The 23,670-nt window shown below is 41.4% G+C and overlaps 1 protein-coding gene across 1 annotated transcript in view; it reads right to left on the reverse strand.

The window, feature by feature from the left end:
* The window catches only part of LOC141054931 (pecanex-like protein 2), a 2,173,030-nt gene that overhangs the window by 1,504,754 nt on the left and 644,606 nt on the right, over nucleotides 1–23,670 (reverse strand). The window contains exons 9-10 of the mRNA XM_073551818.1: nucleotides 12,660–12,805; nucleotides 7,121–7,274 (exon numbers count right to left, since the gene is read on the reverse strand). Coding sequence (XP_073407919.1) covers nucleotides 7,121–7,274; nucleotides 12,660–12,805 — 300 coding nt within the window. The remainder of the gene's footprint in view (nucleotides 1–7,120; nucleotides 7,275–12,659; nucleotides 12,806–23,670) is intronic.

Below are 23,670 nucleotides of genomic sequence, written 5' to 3' on the forward strand. Positions count from 1 at the left end.
AGTTGGAGGGGGAGAAAACATACCTCCCTGACTCAGTAGAGGTATGGCAGGAAATTTATTAAACTCATTATTTCAGCGTTCCTAGGGATAATAAATTTAAGAGCCACCTTCACAGAATGCAGCCTTAGTGCTGCTGAAGGTGGCTCTTTTACTTTAATAGGCAGGTGACAGGTTACCTTTTAAAGGAAAGAACACAGTGTGTCTGTGCCTGGCGTGTTCCTTTGAGGCGGGTCGGTTTATATACAGATAACTCTCTGTCTCTCTCTCTGCCTTTTTCTCTCACTGGATGAACTGGAGTAAACATGTATGCAGTGTCAAGGAGTATAATGAACGAATTTGTTCGGCAAATGATCGCCAAACATAAATTCGGCACAAATAGGCACATTTGGATTCGTGATGGGAAGCACAAGCATTTTTTCTTAAAATCAGAAATAGTCTGTAAAATTCAGTAAAAGCGCGGGAAAATAATTGCATTACTACAAAAATATTTTAAAGTAGATAATAGATAGATTGATAGAAGAAAAGCCAGCTATTCAGCAGCCGTGTACAATAAATTCACAGCAGAATCCTACAGATAGAATAGATAGATTACATACAGATATAGATAGAATATATGGATTACATACAGTTTACACACATAGAATAGATAGATGTACACATATTTAATAGTTTTTTAAAAACATGATGCGATTTTCTTAACCAGCAGAGGAAAAGCCGACGGCTGGGGGAAGATGTTTATAGCCTGGGAAGTGGGTAATACCCATAGAGCTTCCCAGGCTATTAATATCAACCCACAGCTGTATACTTAGCCTTTACTGGCTATGAATACAGATGACCACCCAAAAAAATGTAGGGTCCCCCTATAATTAATAACCAGCAAAGCTATGTAGACAGCTGTGGGCTGATATTAATAGCCTAGGTAAGGGTCATGGATATTGCCCCCCAAAGCTAAAAACATCAGCTCTCAGCCATCTCAGAAAAGGCTCATCTATAAGATGTGTCAATTCTGGCACTTAGCCTTGCTATTCCCTCTTGCCCTGTAGTGGTGGCAAGTGGGGTAATATTTGGAGGCGTTGATGTCACCTTTGTATTGTCAGGTGACATCAATCCCATAGCCCTTTAATTGAAAGAATGACATAGAATCCTATAAAGAAACCTTAATTAAACCATACTTACAGCCTTGCCCATTCCAGAGACACCATTGTCCCCTGAAAATAATTAAAATAACAAACAACAATATTCCTCACCTGTCGGCAGAGAAGATGATAATCCATTTGTCCCACAACAGCTCTGCTACATCTAGTTGGCAGGCTGCACGGTTGCATGATACGACCATACAGCCTGTCATCCTGCAGAGACACTGAGCAGTGTGTCACTGACATCTACATATCTATGTATTCTATATGTATTTTCTGTATTGACTCTCCCTGAAGAAGCAAATATCACCTGCATGAAACGTACGTCGGGGTGGCCAGTGTTCCCCTACATCCTATACAATGGGTAATTTATTCTTTGGCTAATGTTGTTTCATGATTTTTCTGGGGGTGGTGCGGACAAGCCTCTTTTTTACCAGGGAATTTTTCAACATTGCTATTTTGTGTGCCCCTTCGGTGGCTACCAGCTGTACATTTGTGTGCTGAGCCTCGCCTTTCTTTGCTTTCTGGTGGTCAATATGTAATTGTTATTTCTGGTTGCATGTCGCCTATCCATCTGGCAATCTGACCAGCCTCAGCATGCCTCTACCCAGGGGTTACTGACAATAGGGCTATACCGGCCTTTCTTTTCCGGGTAATGGTCATTATTCTCCCATCATTTTGCAGTCATTATGTGACTATTTTATGAAGTTTGTCTCGTCCCAATATATGTCCTTATGTAATTAATAAAATTATGTCTATTTATGCAGCAATTGGTGACTCCATTTTTCATATGTTCATGAGTCTTTTTTGCATTAATACTTATGAGAATATTCGGCACGCTGGTGTCTTGATCTAAAGCATGTATCTTTGGAGTTTCTTTGTACATCTAGTTGGCAGGCTGCACGGTTGCATGATACGACCACATAACCTGTCATCCAGCAGAGACACTGAGAAGTGTCTGTCACTGACACCTATATATCTATGTATTCTATATGTATTTACTGCATGTATTCCATCTATTTTATCCTGTCTGCTCCTGCTGTGATTGTACACTATGCGGCTGCTGAATTGCCGGCTTGTCTTCTATCTATCTATGTAATATAAATACAAATATATGTGTTGTGAACTCTCTCGATTTAACTTCTGAGTCGGGGCTACCTCTGGTGGATACTGTGGGTAGTGGAGCTGGCAGAAGTCTGCCACCTGACGATGATGATTGGAAATCAGGGGTTACTGACTGGAGTATTTAAGTGAGCAGGCTTCCTTCAGTGGCTGCTGGTGATTAGTTTTTTCCTGTGCATTCTGAGGTCTGCTGTCTAATGCCTGATCCTGCATTTTTCAGTTAAGTTGTTCATTTGCTAATCCTTTGCATCTGATTTGGTTTTGCCTCTTTCTGCTTTGCTGGGGCAGTGCTGGACCCCGCTCCATATGTTACAGCTTGTGTCAGTTTGTTCAGTCCCCTGTTATATTAGTCTCTTTTGCTTTGCTGCCAGTTCATACCAGAATGCTGATATAGTGAGGGAGTGGTCGTGAGACCTCAGTGTTTTTTTTGTACATCAGACGTGTTGAATTTTTTAGGGTTTTGCGTGATTGCAGACAGTGTCTTTCCTTTTCTAGCCTATCTAGTCAGTTTGGGCGCCATCATTTGCTCAGTCTATTTTCTGCCTGCATTTGTGTCTCATCTTGTCTCACCGTCAATATATGTTTGGGGGCTATCTATTCCTTTGGGGTTCTACTCCGGGGCAGTTTAGATTTCACCTTTCTTGCTTTAGGCTTAGTTAGCTCTCCGGCTGTACCGAGGCATCTAGGGCATCGTAGGTATGCCCCACGGCTACTGCTAGTTGTGTTGTTAGGATTAGGGGTCTGCAATCCGCTAAGTTACGAACCTTTCGGGTTTCCTGGTGGCCTAGCCTATTCCTGCCATCCTCCTCGGTGATCAGTTCATAACATATATGTCTGTGTCACTGATATCTATATATCTGTCTATTCTATGTGGATAAATATATTCTATATTAAACTGTCACTTTGTGATTTTACTGTACGTGGCAGATGAATTGCTGGCTTTTCTTCTATCTATCTATGTAATATAAACACATACATATATATGTGTGTGTCACTGATATCTATATATCTATCTATTCTATGTGTATTTCTATTCTAACCTGTCACTCTTGCTTTTACTGTACGTGGCAGATGAATTGCAGGCTTATCAAAGGAGATCAGTGTGTAAACATCAGACAGCACTCGCCTGGTCCGAGTGCTGTGCGATTTTTTTTCTCACACCCATTGACTTATATTGCGGGGGGCTATCCGATTTACGATTACAATCGCAGCATTCTGCAACTTTTTTCCAGTCCAATCAAGATCCAATCCATGCTGGAACAAAAACGCAGATGAATACACAATAATAGAATAACATTGGTCTGAATGCAATCCAATTTTTAAGAGCCTGCTTATCCCAAGGACTAATAGGTCACCACACTCCAAAACTATTACTTGACTTAGAGTTGCAAAGGCAACTATCATGACTCCACCTTCGTGGGTTGTTTAGTGGGTTAAAGAGTGAGCCCCTTCTCTCTCTTAATCATCTAGATACAGCTGACATGATTGACAACAGCATGTAGGGGGTAAAACAGCCACAAGTGAGGCTAACACTGATCATGGCCAATGCAGCAGGGTGTCAGCCAGGGTATAACTTACTAATTTACAGAGAACCTCAAAATTGATTGCAAAATTATTCAATTCCTAACCTTTTATCTCAAGATACGTTGCAACTTAATAAAAAAAGGCTGTGCAGGCAAAAGATAAAAAATAGCCAATGTTACATTTGGATTTTCTCATAGATTTTGACAATTGAAATCACATACATAATGAACTTGTTTTGTGATTAAACATTTTGGCCACCACTCATCAAGACAGGCGTTATTGATGCCGATTTTGATATGGGGGCATGCTGGAGCCAGCTGCTCCTGATTCATAAAGAGGCCAAAAAGTGCCTCTGTGTGCACCAAGCCACCAATCTAACACCATTTGGATACTGTGTAAGATTTGTGGCATAGTGAACTCCGCCGCTCATCAGGAATATTGATGAGAAGTAGTTTTGACACCCCAGCATGCGTCAATTATGTCCAATTTGTTGGAGCTAGCGTGAAAATGTCAAAAGTCACAAAATTGTGGAAGCAGCATCGAGTAGGCCCAAAACATTGTGACTTTTTGAAGCATTTAAAATCTTTGAGGAATCGGATCTTTTGTTCTACTTGCGGTGCCTATTATAAACTATGTTTAGACTTTTTCCAGTAGATTTTTACACGCTCTGCATGAAAGTTTATGCTAGCATGAAATCATATAGCTATTTAAATCCAAGATTGCTAATGTTTTTTCACAATATAAGTCTGTTAATTTGTGGATTCCACTCCAATTTGATGTATTGATCAGAAATAGTATTTTAAAGGGGGGCTTCCCATATCTTGATGTCATAACTCTTTGATTAGCTGTCACTTTCTGATTAGTGATTCTGAACTAAGAATGAAGGGAATGCAGAGCTGTCAAAGTGTACACAAATTAGCACAAGCACCAATAAAATTGTGCTCAAAAGTTTACATACCCCAGCAGAATCTTTGCTTTCTTGGCCTTTTTTCAGTGGTTAGTGGTTGGGTGAAGCCATTTATCGTCAAACTACTGTGTTTTCTCTTTTTAAATCATAATGACAACCCAAAACATCCAAAGGACCTTGATCAAAAGTTCACATACCCTGGTGATTTTGGCATGATAACATGCACAGAAGTTGACACAAATGGGTTTGAATCGCTACTAAAGGTAACATCCTCACCTGTGACCTTTTTGCTTGTAATCAGTGTGCGTGCATAAAAGCTGAGTAAGTATCTGGGATCCAGACAGACTCATATATCTTTCATCCAGCCACTGATGTTTCTGGATTGTGAGTCATGGGGAAAGCAAAAGAATTGTCAATGGATCTAAGTGAAAAGGTAGCTGAACTGTATAAAACAGGAAAGGGATAAAAAAAAAAATCCAAGGAATTGATAATGCCAGTCAGCAGCGTTCAAACTGTGATTAACAAATGGAAAATCAGGGATTCTGTAAAAAAACAAAACCACGGTCAGGTAGACCAACATAAATTTCATCCACAACTGCAAGGAAAATTGTACGGGATGCAAAGAGAAATCCACAAATAACATTAGCTGAAATACTGGACTCTCTGAAAACTGGCAGTGTGGCTGTTTCAAGATGCACAATAAGGAGGCACTTGAAGAAAAATAGGATGTGTCAGGTTTGGGGGGTCTCCGCGGACCCTTTAGTATATTGGAAGGTGCCAAATCAGATAAGCTTCGAGCAGAATGAGACGAGATGGACACAGGAGACGTACCTCTGGGTACAAATATCTGACGTTTAATTAGAGATGGAGCCAGGTTATATAACTTACTGGAGAGGGTGTACACATTAGCTCATCTTGCGCAAGTGAGAACTTGTTATAAAATCATTAACAGCATAGTTTATTAGTCAGCTGGTCATTACACCGATAAGTATATTTTATCATCATGTGATCTCCCCCTAACCTTTGAGAGGAGACAGGTGTTCCTTCAATCATTAGCTTTTATCTGTTTAATTATATAGACAACTGCTATTAGCTACCTCGATCAATAAGGGGCAATAGGGTGTCTGGAATCAACAGGTTTGTTACATGCATGTCATGTTGACCTAAAGATTAAGTGAACTCACATGACATGTGACTCTGTGTCACAGTATCTTCTAGATGACTCTGCATATGAGGGACATGAATTATAACTATATTTTTCTGTATACCAGAGAGAGTAGTATCTTAGAGGGTCTCTGAATCCTCTATCAGCTGCATGGTCGAGCCGCCAGAAGAAAGTCATTACTGCGTAAACGCCACAAAGTATCATGCCTACAATACGCAAAACAGCACAGAGACAAGCTTCAAAACTTCTGGAGCAAGATAATTTGGAGTGATCAGACCAAAATTGAACTTTTTGGCCACAACCATAAATGTTACATTTGGAGAAAGGTCAACAACTCTAAAGCACGGAGGTGAATTACTGATGTTTTGGGGGGGGGGTGAGCTACAAAGGCACAGGAAACTTGGTCAAAGTTGAAGGAAAGATGAATGCAGCACATTATCAGCAAATACTGGAAGCAAAATTGCAATCATCAGCCCGGAAGCTGCACATGGGATGTACTTGGATGTTCCAACATGACAATGATCCAAAACACAAGGCCAAGTTGACCTCTCATTGGCTACAGCAGAACAAAGTGAAGGTTCTGGAATGGTCATCTCAGTCTACTGACCTCAATATCATTGAGCAACTCTTGGGACATGTCAAATGCGCAATTTATGCTACACAGCCCAGGGATTTACAGTAACTGGAGGATTTTGCCAAGAAGAGTAGGCAGCTTTACCATTTGAGAAAATAAAGAACCTCAACCACAACTATCATAAAAGACTTCAAGCTGACATTGATGTTAGAGTGGGCAATACACGGTATTAAGAAATGGGGTATGTGAACTTTTTATCAGTGTCATTTGAATGTTTTGGGTTGTCATTATTATAATTTAAAAAGAAATCACAGTAGTTTGACAATAAATGGCTTCACCCAACCAACCACTAAACATGAGTGGAGAAAAAGTTTTGGTGTTATCATTCATATTCTCTGAAAAACAGCCAGGAAAGCAAAAATTCTGCTGTGGTATGTAAATTTTTTAGCACAAGTGTATATGAATGAAAAAGATGTTTTATGATTTTTCGGGATTCCGACAGCGTAGCGTTTAATGAAAAGAAGTTGATGGCATATCCTAGCAAAATGCTCATTGCAGATGTATTACATGAATTATTACAACTGTGTCATACATTTGATTGGAGATTATAAAAATCCATGAACATGCTGAAGAAACAAATGCACGGCATCATGCGTAATCCAGAAAAATATTCAGTATACACATATTCTTACCTTGAGAAGGCAAAACTGGCAGCTAGCAATGACAATACAAAACTGGAATATCCATATATCTCTAAAGACATCTTTTTGCAAAACTGAAAATCCAAAAAATGACACGAAGATGGCTAATAATATGGCTAAAATGTTCTCAACAATGTTTTCTGTTCTGCAAAACAAAACATTAAAAATGAAATACACTTATGAGACTATGCATATATTAAGTTTCATACCCTATATATATATATATATATATATATATATATATATATATATATATATAAAATAATTAATAAATTGTCCAGTATCTATCCAATGACCAGCCATAGCAGCAAATCTACTAACAGGTGAAAAGAAAATTGATTGTCACATTGCAATGGGATATATTAGATAGCAAATAAAGTTTGCTAGGTGCAGGAAAAAATAGGCAAGTATGAGGATCTGAGTGACTCGAACAAAGGCCGGCTTGGTGACTCAGTGGTTAGCACTGTTGCTTTCCAGCTCTGGGGTTGTGGGTTCAAATATACACAGCTACAATGCTTAATTGAAAGCTTATAGAAAATCTTTAACAATTATAACTAGAGTTGAGCTATACCAGCCGATACTTGAATATATCGGATCGGAATGGATCGGCCGATCTTAAAAAAAGTATCGGTATCGCCGATTCCGATACCGGAAGTCCCATTCAAGTCTATGGGACTTCCGGTATCGGAATAAGAAAAACCCTATTTTTGCCTTGTACAGCCTCTCTGGGGTCTGTACGGGCCTTTCGGGGGGCTGTGCCGGCCTGCCAGGGGGTCTGTGCAGGCTCAGGTGGTCTGTGCCGGCCTGCCGGGGGGCTGTGACGGCCTGCCGGTGGTCTGTGCAGGCTCCGGTGGTCTGTGCCGGCCTGCCGGGGGGCTGTGCCGGCCTGCCGGTGGTCTGTGCAGGCTTCGGGGGTCTGTGCAGGGATCGTCCGATGAGACTACAAGTCCCATCGGGCGATGCCTGATACCATGACAGTGGTTGACACATTAGCCAATGATGGGACAGTAGTAGTCCCATCATCCGGCTAATGTGTTGAATGTAAAAAAAAAAAAATAATAATAATTACATGCTACATACATGCTACATACAAACAACATGCATACTACATATATACTACATGTAACATACATACTACATATATACTACATGCAACATGCATACTACATGCATGCTACATACATGCTACATACTACATGCATGCTACATACATGCTACATACATACTACATATATACTACATGCATGCAACATACATACTACATGCATGCAACATACATACTACATATATACTACATGCATGCAACATACATACTACATATATACTACATGCATGCAACATACATACAACATATATACTACATGCATGCAACATGCATACTACATATATACTACATGTAACATACATACTACATATATACTACATGCAACATGCATACTACATACATGCTACATACTACATGCATGCTACATACTACATGCATGCTACATACATGCTACATATATACTACATGCATGCAACATACATACTACATATATACTACATGCATGCCACATACTTACTACATATATACTACATGCATGCAACATGCATACTACATATATACTACATGTAACATACATACTACATATATACTACATGCAACAAGCATACTACATACATGCTACATACTACATGCATGCTACATACTACATGCATGCTACATACATGCTACATATATACTACATGCATGCAACATACTCACTACATATATACTACATGCATGCAACATGCATACTACATATATACTACATGCATGCAACATACTCACTACATATATACTACATGCATGCAACATACATACTACATATATACTACATGCATGCAACATACTCACTACATATATACTACATGCATGCAACATGCATACTACATACATACTACATACTACATGCATGCTACATACTACATACATGCTACATACATGCTACATACATACTACATACATAATACATATATACTACATGCATGCAACATACATCATATATACTACATGCATGCAACATACATATATACTACAGACAATACATACATATAGACATAGAGTACATACTTACCGTCACTTGTCACTTTGATCCCCGAAGCCATTGTCACCTGAGGGATAAATATCAAAATAAAAAAACACCAATATACTTACCCCGATCCGCAGAAGTCCACGAGGGTCCCACGTCCATCTTGCGTGGAAAACAGCAGCATCAGCTGATGCTTCCGTTCTCTACCAGCTCCTGGAATACAATGACGGAATGTAGGTATCCTTCCGCACTGTATTCCTCCACCACTTTAAAAAAAAAAAAGTCCCTAGTCTCACTTTATGCCATTGCTGCGTGGGAAATTCAAGCAAGATGGACGTGGGACCCTCGTGGACTTCTGCGGATCGGGGTAAGTATATTGGTGTTTTTTATTTTGATATTTATCCCTCAGGTGACAATGGCTTCGGGGATCAAAGTGACAAGTGACGGTAAGTATGTACTCTATGTTATATGTACTGTATGTCTATATGTATGTATTGCCTGTAGTATATATGTATGTTGCATGCATGTAGTATATATGCTGTATATATGTAGTATGCATGTTGCATGCATGTGGTATGTATGTAGCATGTATGTAGTATGTATGTAGCATGTATGTTGCATGTATGTAGCATGTATGTAGTATGTAGCATGTATGTAGCATGCATGTAGTATGTAGCATGTATGTAGTATGCATGTTGCATGTAGTATATATGTAGTATGTATGTTACATGTAGTATATATGTAGTATGTATGTTGCATGCATGTAGTATATATGTAGTATGTATGTAGCATGTATGTAGTATGTATGTAGCATGCATGTAGTATGTATGTTGCATGTAGTATATATGTAGTATGTATGTTACATGTAGTATATATGTAGTATGCATGTTGCATGCATGTAGTATATATGTTGTATGTATGTTGCATGCATGTAGTATATATGTAGTATGTATGTTGCATGCATGTAGTATATATGTAGTATGTATGTAGCATGTATGTAGTATGTAGCATGTATGTAGTATGCATGTTGCATGTAGTATATATGTAGTATGCATGTTGTATATATGTAGCATGTAATTTTTTTTTTTTTTTTTTTACATTCAACACATTAGCCGGATGATGGGACTACTACTGTCCCATCATTGGCTAATGTGTCAATCACTGTCATGGTAGCAGGCATCGCCCGATGGGACTTGTAGTCCCATCGGACGATGCCTGCACAGACCCCCGGAGCCTGCACAGACCACCGGCAGGCTGGCACAGCCCCCCGGCAGGCCGGCACAGACCACCGGAGCCTGCACAGACCACCGGCAGGCCGGCACAGCCCCCCGGCAGGCCGGCACAGACCACCGGAGCCTGCACAGACCACCGGCAGGCCGGTACAGACCCCCGGACAGTCGGCACAGCCCCCCCGAAGGCCCAAACTGACGGCGCATCATGATGCGCACAGACAGCGCATCATGATGACGTCATTTCGGCAGCCAATCAGAGCCACTTTTGTGGCTCATTGCATTTTGGACTTCCGATTCCGGTATCCGATACGAAAAAAGTATCGGTACTCGGTATCGGAATTCCGATACGGCAAATATCGCCCGATACCCGATACTTGCGGTATCGGAAAGCTCAACACTAATTATAACACAGATATTGGAGCCGATTAGCACAGTGAAACCTCATATCATTCTGCACATTAATAGTTGCCCAATAATTGCACACACATAGATATTCCCCTAAAAAAGACAAAATCTTACTTTTACTATCTAAAATATTCAGGTTTATTAACTTTGTGGATGGACATTTTTGACAGTATGAGGATATGTGCACACGTTGAGTTTTTGTTTGCAGAAATTTCTGCAAGTTTTCTACATGTCTTGACAGCAAAAATGTGCTTTTTAACCTTTTTTGTCCATTTTTTCCACGGTTCTGTATGCTTTTTTGCATGCGCTTTTGCACAGCAATGAATGCCTTTTTTTAGCTAAATAAAGATATTTTAAAAAAATGTTTTGTAATGTAATTTCTTGGTTCAATATAATTTCCATTATGATGCAGTAGCATCAGGGAAATGGGATTAAGGCATGCTGTTAGCAGCTGCCATTGATACCAAGCTCTAGGTTTAGTAATGAACAGGGGTCAGCCAGACACCCTCATTATTAAACCAATAAGTAAAGAGTTAAATAAACACATATATACACACACACACCCTCATTGTCACCAGCCTATGTAGGAGCATTACAGAATGAACTGTATGCCGGAACCAAACAGCAACTGTTAGTTTCAAAAAAACTTGCGTGGACTTCTGCATAATTTTCATAACCAGCAGAAGGAAAGCCGATGGCTGAGGGCTGATCTTATTATTCTGGGAAGGAGCCAATAGCCATAAAGGTTCCCAGGCTTTTAATATCAACTCATAGCTGTCGGCTTAGCCATTACTGGCTACTTTACAGGCGAACCCCCAAAAAAAATTAGGGTCACCCTATAAAATCTAACCAGAAAAGGGTAGGCAGACAGCTGCAGGGTTATATTTATAGCCTGGGAAGGTGCCGTGGATATTGGCTCCTCCCAGACTAAAAACATCAGCTCTCAGCCACCCCAGAAAAGGCACATCCATAAGAGGTGCCAAATCTGGTGCTTAGTCTTGCTCTTCCCACTTACCCTTTAGTGATGGCAAGGGGGGGTAATGGTTGTGGGGGTTGATGTTACCTTTGTATTGTTCTCAAAGTTCTCACATTGCAGAGGTGTCATAAGTGAGATCACTGAAGCTCATCAGCTGATGAACTTGTGTGACCTCTCACCGCAGCTCAGCGCTATGCACTTGTAAGAGCCATTATGCTCCTGTCAGTGTATCTCCAGCAGCTGGTTAGAGCAATCACATCTCCAGAAAAAAGTGAGATCACCATAGGACACTCTGGATTACATGGACTATGGCAAACAGGAGAGTATGTGGTGGTTTATTATTTTTGATTTTTTTTTTATAGGAGACAAGGGCATTAGGGATTTGGTGTTAGGTCATGATCTATCGATGGTAACATTACCACTGATCAAAGCCGCCATCCACACCTTTACACAGATGAAAGTGTGGGAATCAACATGGAAGCCCTTAAAAATGCAAGCAAAAACTCAGCAAATCCACAAACATTTTTATACATGCATTTTTGCTGCGTATTTCACTGACAATTAAAATCAATGAGTGAAAAACGCTAAAAAGTTTGGACTAAGAATTGGCATGCTGCCGGAAAAAAGTGCACTACAAATACTCAAGGAAAATTACTGTTCGTGTGCACAATACTTCAGGATTCAAATTGAATTAGTTGACATAAGGATTTCATAGAATTTTTGGCCCATTTCGGAAAAAACGCAGTGAAAACACACTGTGTTCACACAGCCATATAGTTGTTCAATAATAAAAGTAATCATCAAAAACAAAAATTGCCTAATAATTTAGAACAATGTAGTTGTAAGATGCCTAAACCAGTACTTACTTGTCCAGCAGTGCCAACAATGTCAATCTGTCACACCAAACTTTGATCCATTTACCAGGAAAAATGTGAAACTTATAAAACGCCTTTTTCTGAAAACTTGTCATTGATTTGACATTAGATGATTTCTCAGATTCATTACTTAAGGACTGCATGAGAAACAGACAATGATTATTATAATTGAGTTACTGTTTTCCTTTTTTTCTGCCATAAATCAAGTATAGTCTATAGTGATGAGCTAGTTTGCTCGTTACTCGAATTGTCCGAGCATGCTCGAGTGTTCTCCAAGTATCTTGGGCATGCTCGTAAATTATGTCTGAGTCCCCATAGCTGCATGATTTGCGGCTGCTAGACAGCCTGAATACATGTGGGGATTCCCTAACAAACGGGCAATCCCTGCATGTATTCATGCTGGCTAGCAGCCACAAATCATGCAGCTGCAGGGACTCAGACATAATTTATGAGCATGCCCAAGGTACTCAGAGAGCACTCGAGCATGCTCGGACAACTCGAGTAACGAGCACATTCGCATATCACTAATAGTCTATTGACAAGCAACTTCAGGCAAAAGAGTAAAAAAACTTACAACTTGCTTCAAAATGCAGTGAAAGTTGAATATCTTTAATTATTAAATAATGTGTGCTAAAATAATGCATTCATGTCTATTTATACTGTATGTCTTAGGCTGGAGTCACACACAACCAATAAAAAATCGGTCAGATTTTAACGGTACGAAATCGCACAAAGGTTTCTTGGCCAGATATCCGTCTGTCATCCCATTTTCCGGCGATGAACCGATTTTATTCGCATCTAGGCATCAAATTGACATCCAATGCCAATGCCTGATGCTCTATCCTGTAGACCTGGAAAAGTCTTGCGATTTTAATCACAAGTCACATGTGTGGTGCGTTTTCCATGCGATTTTTTATCGCATCCATAGACTTGCATTGTAGAATCCGATCCGAAAATGGGTGACAATCGCAGCATGCTGCGATTGTCTCGGTCCGACGATCGGATGCGATAAAAAAATCGCATGATGTGAGCTGCCCCATAGAATAAAATGGGTTCGAATGCAATGCGATTTTTTATCGCATTGCATTCGACCGTTTTTATCGCTAGTGTGACTCCGGCCTTATGGGACTTTGTGATGCTTTTCATGTCTTATTGCCACCATTCAGAAGACAACTTTTTCCATCCAAACACCAGTATGAATACATACTTCTTGCTGGAGTGAGAATGAATTGTACTAATAATCTACTGAATAACATTTGCTGACTGTTTCTTGAGGAATGGAAAATAAAGCTTTTTTTACCATGTTCACTGCACAGTATAAATGACAACTTTATTAGGTTGAAGTGGTAAAATTATGGTGATACTAAATACATTTTTTTTTTATTACTACTTTTGCACATATGCAGCCAGTCATTTTTATGTTTTAGTTTTTTATTCACCAGATTTCAAGAGCCATAACCTTTTTTTTCAGTCACTACAGCCATGAGAGGCAAATCAACAAATACAGTAAGGCCGGGATCACACATGCGAGAAACTCAGACGAGTCTCACATCTTAATACCCTGCACTTCTGCTGACACTCGGGAGTGGAGCGTGCGGCTGCATAAAAATACATGCAGCCGCATGCTCCGCTCTCAAGTGTCAGCGGCAGTGCCGGGTATTGACGTTCGAGACTCGTCCGAGTTTCTCGCAAGTCTGACTCCGTCCTTAAAGGAAGGACTTGACTCCTGTAAATTAAAATGGAAGCCTCCTGTGTGCATTCGGTCCTAGGTCCAAAGCCCAAAAATAGCTGGTGGTGCTCATTTAACCAGTTCCAAATGGAGGAATGACATTACAATGTGTCTAATAAAAAAGAAAGTTATCGTCATAAAATATTTTCCTAAATTTCAAATCTTCCTTAAAACCATTTCTGTAATGAAGGGAGCAGAGAAAGGAAGAGGGTGGCAGGTGCAACAGAACAGACAATGGCTGTTTTGTGCTAGATTGCGCTTCAAAGCGCACTTCAGAGCGAAATGACCATTGTCTGTTCTGTTGCAGCTGCTGCCCTCCTCTCTTTGCTCCCTTCATTACAGAAATGGTTTTAAGGAAGGTATGAAATATAGAAAAACTTTTTATGAACATTGGTGAGTGCCGCTAGCTTTCTTCTTTATTAGGCATAGCCATAGGAGGTCTAGTTATTTGTGAGATGAGTTACAAATTTGAATGAAACCATTCATTTTATAATATACTATACAGAAAAATGGAAAAAAATCCAAACAACCCCTTGGTAGTGTGAATGTTTTCAGGATGCTTTATTGTTGACATTACACAGTGCTGAAGGTAGCAATCACTTTTTCTTCTCCGGAAAATCATATTTCCAGATGTCTTAAACAGCCTGAAGGAGACTTCATAAGAGAAAATAAGTCTTAAGGCTATGTGCCCACGTAGTTTTTAGGTGCTGCGGATTTCTCCCTGCGGATTTTGTAAAATCCACAGGTAAATTTCAGGTCAAATGACCTGCGGTTTACCTGCAGATTAGGCTGCGGTTTAGCCCTGCGGTTTATCACCTCTACAATGGAGGAGATGGGAAACTGCAGCGGAATCCGCAGAAAGAATTGACATGTCATTTGTTTCTACGGATTTGAAACCGCAGCAAAACCGCGTGGAAAATTCCGCAGCATGTGCACAGCGGTTTCCATTTTACATAGAGTAAACTGGTACTGTACAATGCAGCAGACTCTGCTGCGGACCCGCAGGGCCAGAAACGCTGCGGATCCGCAGCAGAATCAGCAACGTGTGCACATAGCCTAAGTCCTAAGCAGTCCAATCCTTGTACTATCTGCAAATTTATTTTCTCTGATGCAGGAAAGATGTATATCTTTGTACCGTGTTAGCCAGTAGATAGAAAAATATTCAGAATTGAGAGTCCTCAGTGGTTGATACCTTTTAATGGCTAACTGAAAAGATGGTAACACATTGCAAGCTTTCGAGACTACTCAGGTCTCTTCATCAGGCTAGACTAATACAAAATCTGAAGAGTGACATATTTATGCACAATACAACACAGAAAAAATGCAATGGATAAGACAATTGACGTGAAGCAGAACTATCAATATGGGAGAGGGAGAAACATAAATATTGGACCAGTGCATAGATAAGGAGTCCGGATGTTTTATAGTACTCTGATTGGGGTCTCCTAATGTGTTGTGATGCCCCCACCAGGTCTTGAAAGCAAATTCCTTAATTGATGTAAAAAGACATAAATCCATGCGACACATTCATTCCAGCACTGAGAGTGTCAAAGGTCGTCATAAATTTGTACTCCCAAACTCGTCTCTCTCTCTGAGATGTGAAGTTACCTTTCAGTACCAGTAATTTCATATCCATGGTGTTGTGGTCCATCATACAAAAATGTTTTGCCACAGGTAGATCCATTCTTTTTTCTCTTATTGTGTGACGATGAGCATTCATCCTTGTTCTAAGCTTTTGCCCTGTCTCCCCCACATACAGACCCCCAGTTGGACATTTAGTACAAATAATTAAGTACACCACATTAGATGTAATGCAGCTGAAAGTACCTGGGATCTTGTAGTCCTGATGTGAGTTGGGGATCTTTATCTTGTCCGTGGTCATTATAAATGGACAAGTTTTACATTTTTTCTGGTTGCAAGGAAAGGTTCCTGTAGCTGTTGGAGAGACAGGGAGCTTCTGACAATGATGCTTCTTAAATTTGGGGGCTGCCTAAAACACAGCAGTGGGGGGTCTGGAAAAATGGATTGTAATCGGGCATCTTTTCATAGTAAAGGTTGTAATTTCCGTGCAGCTCCCCTTAGCACTTCCAGATTTGGGTTGTAGGTGACTTTTAGGACATCTGTAAAATTGATTGTGCAGAAAAAGTTATATCTACCATATGTCCTTTGTCGTGCCAGTAGTGAAGCATCCGGAGGCCATCGATGTGTTTTTGCTTTTCATCCAAGGGAGTGGACATATAGTTTTACATAAGATCACAGTCAGGGATAAAGAATGTCATCTAAATATCCAAAAAGAACAACTTCTCCCAATGATTCAGGAACAACTTCATGATGAATGATTTTTACAACATGATGGAGCAGCAAAAACACAGAACTTATGATAAACTCCAAGCACTGATAAGGCAGGAATAAGTTATCATTAGTCAGGATTTGGCTAAGAAGCTGATATCCAGCTAAGCAGGGTGAACAATAGAAGTCTTGAATAATAAGAGTCAATACTAAAAATCTTAGTCTTTGCAAGTGTGGCGCCCCTGAGGATTCAGTTGCTGCAGAGGTACTGCACCTCCTCCTGAGGTGTGGTGCCCCACCATCCAGGTAAGTTGGAGGCTCCTGACCACGCTCCAACACTTGCATCCCACACAACACAGTAGTTCAGCAAAGCCACATTGCGGCTCCCTGCTTGGAGTGTAGCAGAGCACCTTTGGTGGCTCCCTGTTTGGAACACGAAACGTGCTGGGAGGCGGGTGGAGTTAGAATTCATAAAAGAGCGGGAAGGTTTAGGATTTCAGGTCAGTCGGTCAGAGAGGAGTGAGGAGAGAAGATCCCTGGGAGAGGGATGGAGGAAGGAGGTGCTGCAGCAGATCTCAGTGACCTGGGTCTGCTGGCACGGGAAAGGAAAGAAAGAGAAAGACATTGTACAGAAACCTGATCTTCCATAAGAAGGAAAGACTAGTACGGAACGTAGGAGTAAAAGGAAACAGAGGACGTGGGTTAGGAAAGAACCCTGCCTAGAAGTTCTAAGCGCAAGGCTGAGGCCCGGTCCCCAAGGTTGTATGGATGCTGATGATCCTGCAGCAGACACCGGTGGAGTAGTGGGCTGTAAAGTAAATGTACTACTCCCATCTCAGACATGGGGGCACAACAGCAACATTGATAGTGAGCCGGGACTCAGGAGCAAGGAGTCCCCGAAGCAGGCTACAGCTGTCTGCCATACAAGGAAAGTTCTTGGGAACATCTGTCAGGAGGAACTCCAGTGTAACTCAGTACTCGGGGTACTTCACTTAAAGACGCTATAAGAGGAGACGTTCAGAAAGGCACAAGTAGGCGGAGTGTTGGAAGGGAGCATCCTATCTTGCCTGGAGGTTGACTGAGTCCCTGACCCGGAGGACACAGCACGGAGGCAGGCACCTGTGTGTACTACAGACTGTGAGTAAAGCTTTGGAACTACAGGCCCTGGTGTCCTCCATTTATTCCTGCACCAACACACCCAGTACCACTACATCTGGGTACCAGCCTCTACACCGCCTGCGTCTCTCCTCTACCCCTACATCTACACTGCCCTGGGACTACAGCTCCACCTGTGGGGAGCTTCACCATCTTGGCTGCAACACACCACCAGTCCCAGAGGATCTGCATGCAGCGTCGGCTTAACACCTCACTTGCCGAACACCACAGGTGGCATCACAAACTATTCATTTAATCAACTACATTCCACCATTGCAATTCCCCTTTTACTTGGGCACCCAGGGCCACAGACCGGGTCACTGCTGCTGTGACACATCCCGCTGATACCGGCCCGGTACCGAGTACCCCACGGCCCTGGGAGGGCGACCCACATATATATATATGATATATATATATAATATTGATATATTTGTAAATAAAAGTTTAAATACAGTTCTTTAACTGTGGTTCACAGTCTAAACAAAATCATAATGTATCATTCACTCCTTTCACTGTATTTGTTGATTTTGTCACCAAACAATCTAGGATTAGAAATGACCCTAGTTTTGACTTTACTCTGTCATGTTCCACTGCCCCTGGTGTCAAACCCGGTAAGACACCTGTGGCAGTCCACAAAACTAACATTGATTCCACAGGCCCTCCTCACAAGGTGAATAAACCTCCTCCGGACGAGAGCAAGCCTCAGGATGTCAATAAGCATTGTCCTCTACTTGAGTTTCCTCAAGGAGAACAACATCTGCTTCAAATGTTGTGCCACAACCTCTCACTTCGCCAGGAAATGTGCAGAATGCAGCAGCACAGATCACAATACAGCCATGCAGCCTGGATCAAGTCCACGAGTGTTGTCACAAGCAGAGGAGCACGATGAGAAGCAGAAAGACACCGACAAAGACACCCCTGAGGTCAGCTCTAAATGTATGGAGATCTGTAAGGGACTCACAGGAGGAAGGTCCTGTTCAAAAATGTGCCTTGTCCGAGTCTTTACTGCAGGCCACAATGACAGCCTTCAAGATTTATGCAATCCTGGATGAGCAAATAACAGGTCTCTAGCCAGGTCCATCTTCTTTGACAACTTCAACATTGTAGGCCCTGGTTCACCCTACACCCTGAGGACGTGTTCAGGTACCGTTGAGACAGCGGGTAGAAAAGCTACCGGATACAAGGTGGAGTCCATAGAAGGCCAAACCTGCTTATCTTTATCGACCATTCTGGAGTGCAACCAGATTCCTGACAACAGGTTGGAAATACCTTCACGGGAGGTGGCGACACATCACCCCCATCTAAAGCGTATAGCCCACTTGATACCTGAAATTGATCCAGGAACTCCAATAGCTCTACTTCTGGGAAGTGATATACTACAAGTCCACAAGGCTAGAGAATGTATAAACAGCTCCAGGAATGCTCCGTACGCACAGAGGCACGACCTTGGATGGGTCATCATAGGAGACTTCTGCCTAGGAGGAGCACACAAGCCGGCTTTAGTTGACAGCATGCTTACCAATACTCTTGAAAATGGAGGTCCGTCTCTCTTCCAGCCATGTAAGAGTAGCTTCCTGGTAAAAGAGTTGCCACACAATGCTCCTCTACCTTGTCCATTAGCTGATCCTTCCTGTGAAGGCCACACATGTGACAGCGACCAAGATCACATAGGGTGCACAGTTTTCCACAGAACCTGAGAAGACAACAAGGTAGCAATGTCCATAGAAAACAGACTGTTTTTGGACATCATGGATTGAGAGATGGTAAGAGATGAGTCAAAGAGTTGGATGGCCCCTCTACCGCTTAAACCCCAGAGGCAACGCTTACCCAACAGCAGAGAATCTGTTTACGGTCGATTTGACTCCCTCAAATGCACATTTCAGAAGGCACCTGAAATGAGAGAGCACTTCTTTGCCTTCATGGAGAAAATACTTAAGAATGGCCATGCAGAAATTGCACATGTACTCCAAGATTCTGAGGAATGTTGGTATCTACCCATTTTCGGCGTGTATCATCCTAAGAAACCTGGTCAGATAAGAGTAGTATTTGGCTCAAGCGCCAGATATGAAGGTGTTTCGCTAAACGATGCCTTTTTGTCTTGCCCAGACCTCAATAACAGACTTCTAGGAGTACTTCTTCGTTCCGCAAAGATGCAGTGACATTCATGGCTGATATACAACAGATGCTTCATTGCTTCCTTGTCAAGAAAGAACATAGAAACTATTTGAGGTTTTTCTGGTACCGGGATAATAACACCCACAAAGACATCATGGAGTATTGGATGAAAGTACACATCTTCGGGATTGTCCCTTCCCCTGCTGTTGCCATCTATGGTGTTAGACAATCAGCCAGAGAGGGCAAAGCAAAGTTCCGGTCGAATGTTAGATCGTTTGTGGAGAAGGATTTCAACGTGGACGACAGCTTGAAATCCACACCGACAGATGAATCGGCAGTCAGTCTCCTAAAGAGGACACAAGAAATACTCGCTTTGTGCAATTTGAAACTGCACAAAATTGCTTCCAACAGCCAAAAAATGATGGCAGGTTTTCCCTCTCAAGATTACTCAGCTGATCTAAAAGACTTGGATTTAGACACGGTCTCCCTTCCCATGCAATGGAGCCTTGGTTTGCTCTGGGAATTGAAGAGAGATGAATTTACCTTTCGGATCAACGAAGAAGGAAAACCTTTCACACGTAGAGGCATCCTGTCCGTGATAAACAGCCTGTTCAATCCTCTAGGATTTGTAACCCCTGTAACTATCCAAGGTAAAATGATGTTGAGAGACTTCACCCAAGAGATGTCTGAATGGGATGATCCTCTTCCCATGGAGAAGAGAGATTTGTGGGTAAGATGGAAGAAATCTTTGGAAGCTTTGTCAGATCTTTACGTGGCACAACTATATGCTTCCGTGCCATCAGCAGAAGTCAAGACGCAAAAGCTCTGTATCTTCTGCGATGCCTCAACCAAAGCGATTGCAGCAGTAGCGTATCTGAAAACTACTGATGCCAAGGAACAATGCCATGTAAGGCTTGTTATGAGCTGGGCAAACTAGTGCCAGTCCAGGAGTACACAATACCCAGACTGGACCTCTGTGTGGCTGTGCTAGCAGTAAAGTTAGCTTCACTTATCTCGACAGAAATTGACTTGGAAATCAAGGACGTTGAGTTCTACTTAGACAGCAATGTAGTACTTTTGTACATTTGCAACGAAACTCGACTCTTTTATGCTTACGTCAGCAATCGGGTGCTAAGGATCAGGAGATCCACTTGCCCTAAACAGTGGCGCTATGGGTCCACACACCACAATCCTGTGAACCACGCAACTAGATCTGTTGAATCTAGACACCTTAAGGATACAACCTGGTTTACAGGCCCTGCATTCCTATACCGTTTAACGCCTAAGGCTATGTGCACACGTATGCAGAAAATTTCTGCATAAAAACAGGACTCCTTCCCAGAAAACGCACGTTTTTTTCTGGACGTTTTTGCTGCGATTTTTGCCACGATTTTTTTTGCGCGTCCCCAGAGACATAGAAAATAGCCAGAAATGCGGAATTTACCGCAAAATTAATGAGCATGCTGCGTTTTTTTACCCCGAAGCGCTTTTTTCACGGTAAAAAACGCATCAATATGCACAAAAAGTGCAAAACGCATTAAAATGAATGGGAAGCTTCTTTTAAGCATTTTTTGAGCGGATTTTTTGGTAAATCCGCGGGGAAAACGGGAAACAAATGCTGTGTGTGAACACAGCCTTACAGTGACAAATCAGACACCTTTGAACTGGTAGATCCAGATGCAGATGAAGAAATCCGCCCTCAGGTATCCATTCTAAGTACGATGACTTCAGACAATTACCTCAAATCCCACCATTTCAGCAGGTTTTCAACCTGGGACTCGCTTGTTCATGCCATTGCTTGTTTAATTCATTTGACTCAGTCTTACAAGTCAACATCACCCACCAGTCAAAAGTCTTGTAAACTGCAACCACACCTTTTCCGCTCCAAACCTGGAAAATGAAGTGGCTTCAGTTGATGCCAAAGGGGGGAGTGTTCTGCCCTCTGAATACAGGGCAAATATGTTTGTATCATTCTGGTTTAGTTAGCACCATCTAGTGGTGGTTGAATTTATAGCTGTGTCTGCAATAGCATTTACAGACTGTGACTTTAACAGAAGCAGTGCACTATGTCAACTCTCCAACTTGAGTTCGTTATCCGGGTAAAGCATATCTGGTAAGCTTAATATCTTTCTTACAATGCAATGTGTACAGAGATGTTATTATTTTCAAATTATTTTATTGGTTTTTTAGAAATAAACACGGTAGGGAAAGGAAGGTAGGAAGGGAGGGAAGGGAGTGGGGAATAAACAACCTTGTACAGGTACGGAAAAAAAATTTAAAAACTAGAGAACCCACAACTAGGCATAGAATAACATATATCGAATAAGAACATAAAAGAAAAAAAATTTACAATCCTTATTATGGGGTAACATTCTTGGAAGGAGATACAGCATCCCAGTACTAAAGTGCCCAGGTATAGCAGTCAGTGTTCAGTAGATGTAATTAGACACTTGTGTTTTTTCTTTGTAAGTTGCATCACACTGAATACTTCCTGTAATTGTGTTAGCTGTGTGATCATCTGCCCAATACTTACTTATGTCATTTGTATTCTTTATAGTTTTACCGCTCACTTGCATGTTATATACTCTTCACAAATAAACAAGTTAGACTACAGAGAACAGTCTGAATATTTTGGAAGACAGAGCCGTGGTTTATGCTGTATGCTAGAGTGCACACCGGGTCAACGTGTATGAAGGCAGAAGAGTAAAACATGAACAATCACTGGTCCCTATAATCAATTGTGTGATGCTAATACTAAATACTGAATAAATTAAGATGTTTTAAAACAAATGGTTTGCAATTTTTCATCATTTGCTTATTATAAACATATCTATAAATCCTGTGGTTTCATAATTCAACATCTTCACTTTCTTGGTGCTACAATTTCAATGCTACAGTAAATGTGTCTCAATTTATATTTTTAATTAATTAGTATTGATTACATAATGAATTATTTGTAGAACAAAATGAAATGACATGTATTAACATGTATTTATTTATTATTTTCTCTGCAGCTGCTGGGACTACCATTTTTATTTCCTGGTGTGTAAGTGTATGAGCTTATATACCTCAAATATAGCAGCACTTGGACATAGGAGACTGTGGTCAGTATGTGACTGCATCTCCTACTCTGTGGCTGCCTCCAGCTGGGAACTGGGCATGCTCCCTGTGAGGAAAGCCAGACGCCATTTTGTTGTATTCCAGACCTATGTTCTCAACTATGATTTCCTCCTGTCACCGCTCACAGTCTTTAGCATGAGTGGTGACAGGAGAGGCTGGGATGTGGGGAGAGGTGGGCAGGGAGTGAGCAGTGGTTGGCAGCCTGACATTGTACTACTGTCAGGCTACCGATCTCTTTCTTGTTGTTGGAGAAGTCACCACCACAGCACTGCTCAGAGTAGTGAGACCAGGACTGCGGAGGTGACTTCTTCCAGTGGTGAGAACAGCTTGGAAACCTGGGATTAATAGTACAAGACCAGGCTGCAGACCTGTGCTCACCGCTGTAAGCACTGTATTGTTCAGAACACAGCAGTGTAATTGCCATGCTGTCATGCTCTGAACACTTGTGACCTTTTTTTAACCCCTTCATGACCCAGGCTATTTTGACCTTAATGACCTGGCCATTTTTTGCAATTCTGACCAGTGTCCTTTTATGAGGTAATAACTCAGCAATGCTTCAACAGATCCTAGCGATTCTGAGACTGTTTTTTCGTG

The sequence above is a fragment of the Dendrobates tinctorius genome, unplaced genomic scaffold, assembly GCF_039654945.1.
Source record: "Dendrobates tinctorius isolate UK_male_01 unplaced genomic scaffold, ASM3965494v1 ptg000181l, whole genome shotgun sequence".
In the NCBI taxonomy this organism is placed as follows: domain Eukaryota; kingdom Metazoa; phylum Chordata; class Amphibia; order Anura; family Dendrobatidae; genus Dendrobates; species Dendrobates tinctorius.